Source organism: Atta cephalotes, assembly GCF_000143395.1.
Source record: "Atta cephalotes unplaced genomic scaffold scaffold00285, whole genome shotgun sequence".
Lineage (NCBI taxonomy): Eukaryota > Metazoa > Arthropoda > Insecta > Hymenoptera > Formicidae > Atta > Atta cephalotes.
In genome coordinates, this window is record NW_012130349.1 from 3,143 (window position 1) to 5,862 (window position 2,720).

At 32.9% G+C, this 2,720-nt stretch overlaps 1 protein-coding gene across 1 annotated transcript; it reads left to right on the forward strand.

Annotated features, from left to right (window-relative positions):
- Positions 1-689: 689 nt before the first annotated feature.
- LOC105625202 (protein FAM179B-like) lies at positions 690-1,426 on the forward strand (the record flags this gene model as incomplete). The annotated part of the gene is made up of 3 exons (XM_012206544.1): positions 690-844; positions 996-1,191; positions 1,278-1,426. Coding segments are annotated over exons 1-3 (500 nt in total), but the record flags the coding sequence as incomplete, so codon positions are not given.
- Positions 1,427-2,720: the final 1,294 nt, after the last annotated feature.

Consider the following 2,720-nt stretch of genomic DNA (forward strand, 5'->3'; position numbering starts at 1 on the left):
TATAGCATTGCTCATTATGCTTGAGTTTTCTACATATGTATAATTATTTTTACAGTCCAAATTATTTTCTGATCTGTATTCCTCGATGAAAATTTTTCTCAGAATTTTTCATATATTTCAGAATTCACTTGTATGAAAATTTCTATATAATTTAGAATTTCTCTATAATTTTATAACTTTCTCACATTTTTTATACGAATTGGAACATTTCTCAGAAAATTTACATTTTTTTTCAAAAATTTTTATATATGTTAATTATAAAATATCGTAAGATTTTTAAGATTTTTTGTAAGTATAATTTCTGAAATGTATTATAAAAATTTAAAAATACTTTTTAAAAATTATGGGAGAAATTTCAGAATATTTCATAATTGATTTGTATGAAAATTTTCGAGAGAAGAATATAAACTTTTTGAATATTTCTGAGTTTTTTTAAGTATTTCTGAAAAATGTTCTAGTTCATATAAAAATTATAAGAAAAATTTTTATGAGGGTTTAAAAAGTTTTGACATTCTAACAATTAGTTTGAGTGTTTTACATAATTATTTTAATAGTCCAATAAAATTTATTTTTATATCTGTATCTAAATTTTTAAATACTTTAGCAAAATCATTCTTTCCGTTAATAGAACATACACACACACAAAATTAACGTTTCTGGAACTCTCTTGCAGTCTGAACCTGCGAAAGATGTCGAATCGCGTAGAAGAATGCCCTCGAAAGTACCAGTGCGTGGTTCTAGTAGGTGTCGAATGCCTTCCAACAAAAGAGTTATGGAGAAGCCCATCAGAAAAATCCAAACGGATGATACAGCAGTGCTTTTTACAGCTTGAGAATAAAGACTGGTATCTGTCAATGTTGTAAAATCTATGTCAATATCAGCACAATTGTGTGATAGGTAAATCATTGTTATTCGTTGTCTGAATTCATTGTCGGAATAATTAATGAACAAGAATTAACGAACTTTTTATTCAGTATTTATATCCTGCGTTTTAGGGAAATAACGATGAAAGGTCTGAAAGCCCTGTCACAGATCTCGAAGCAGCATCCGGAGGATTTGGACATCTGTGCGGCCAGAATGATAGGAAGGCTTTTAGGGCGACATATAAAGAATCTTCGATCACAAGTAGCACGAGCCGCATGTCTCGCTGCCGGTGATGTTTTCAGCTCTCAGGTACGGGGTATTGATCAGGTAGATATCAAGCATATCGTTTCGCATAGAAATTTAAGTACTTTTTTTATATTTTATTGAACATCTTCTTCATGTTTTGCTTTTAGGATCTGGACGACATAGCTGGATCGTTGTTACACAGAACAGCTGATACGAATCGATTTCTTCAATCGGACAGTAACTCAGCGCTCGATCAGATGGTGCAGTATCTTCCGCCTCATAAAACCATCGGTATCATCGTACTTGGAGGAGCCAGGTAAGTCCGCAATTTCCTTGAGATTGAGAAACGTTTTTCCATGCGACAAAGCTGATCTCTATATTGTGATTCCTATTCTTCAGTCATCAAAATGCTATCATTTGCGCGGCGACTGCACGACTGTTGTCGGACATCACCGATCGCATTGGACCTGATCATATTATGTATATATCTTACCACGCGACGTGAGGGACAAGTTGTTAAACACGGACGCAAAGCTGTTGATGGACGGAAATCTAGACGCAAGGTGAGTAAATTTACAATTAGACTCAGTAATATACATTCTCATGTCCGAAGTCAATACACTAATAAGAAAAAATGTATTAAATTTTAATAAATATTTATTTGCAATAAAAAAATGATAGTTATATCAAAACATTAACAGTTCTTATGTACATATATTTATTTGATATAAGAATACTATTTTTAATAAATATTTAGTTACTATTCAAACAAATGATTTATTAAAATTTAGTAAATTTTTTTTCAGTGTAGCATCATAATCATGATTGTAATGACTTTAATTTCCAGAAATCATGCAAAAAGGATGTTTCGGCGACTGACTCGCTGCGAAGGGTTTCGTAAAGCGTTAACGGACGCAGTGCCCGAAACGACGTTGAGACACATCGATAAAACTATGAAGACCTTATAATTGAATGTTTGATTAAATCTGTATTCGATGTAATCTAGCCGTCTTACCATTGCTCGGACTATCTCAAAAGACTGTTTACGCAGGATGTTTTTATTATTATTCATTAGAAGCCAATTTACGGCATAGACATGAATTTTCTACAACGTATACGCCGAAAAAGATGTCGACAAGTAGTCATATAAATAACTTTTCTTTCCTCCGCGCTGTATATTACCTCCTCGAAATTAAATAGAGCGAGAGATGTGACTTCGAAGATCAAGAGTTAAGGAAGGTACAAGAAAAACCCGAGGAGCTTTCCCCATCTTCGCGTCATGACAAATTCGATCTTGTTTTTCATCGACGAATTTATCGCGCGATGAAGTTTTGATACTTGTAACTTTAATACATATACGCATGTATAATAATTTTTTATATGATTGTATAAAGGATGCGCTTCGGCGCAAATACATTGGAGAACTGTAGTGCCTTCACGTCGGTGATCATAAATTATGCAATTGTAGCTCAATTACATTATAATGTTCGTGAAGTGTCGTCGACGTGACAAAAATTGTCACGTGTTTCGAAAAGAGTAAACGATGTTATCTCGCTATTATCTTCACCAACTCTACATTAACGAATTGCAGGAAGAAAAAAAAATAATAT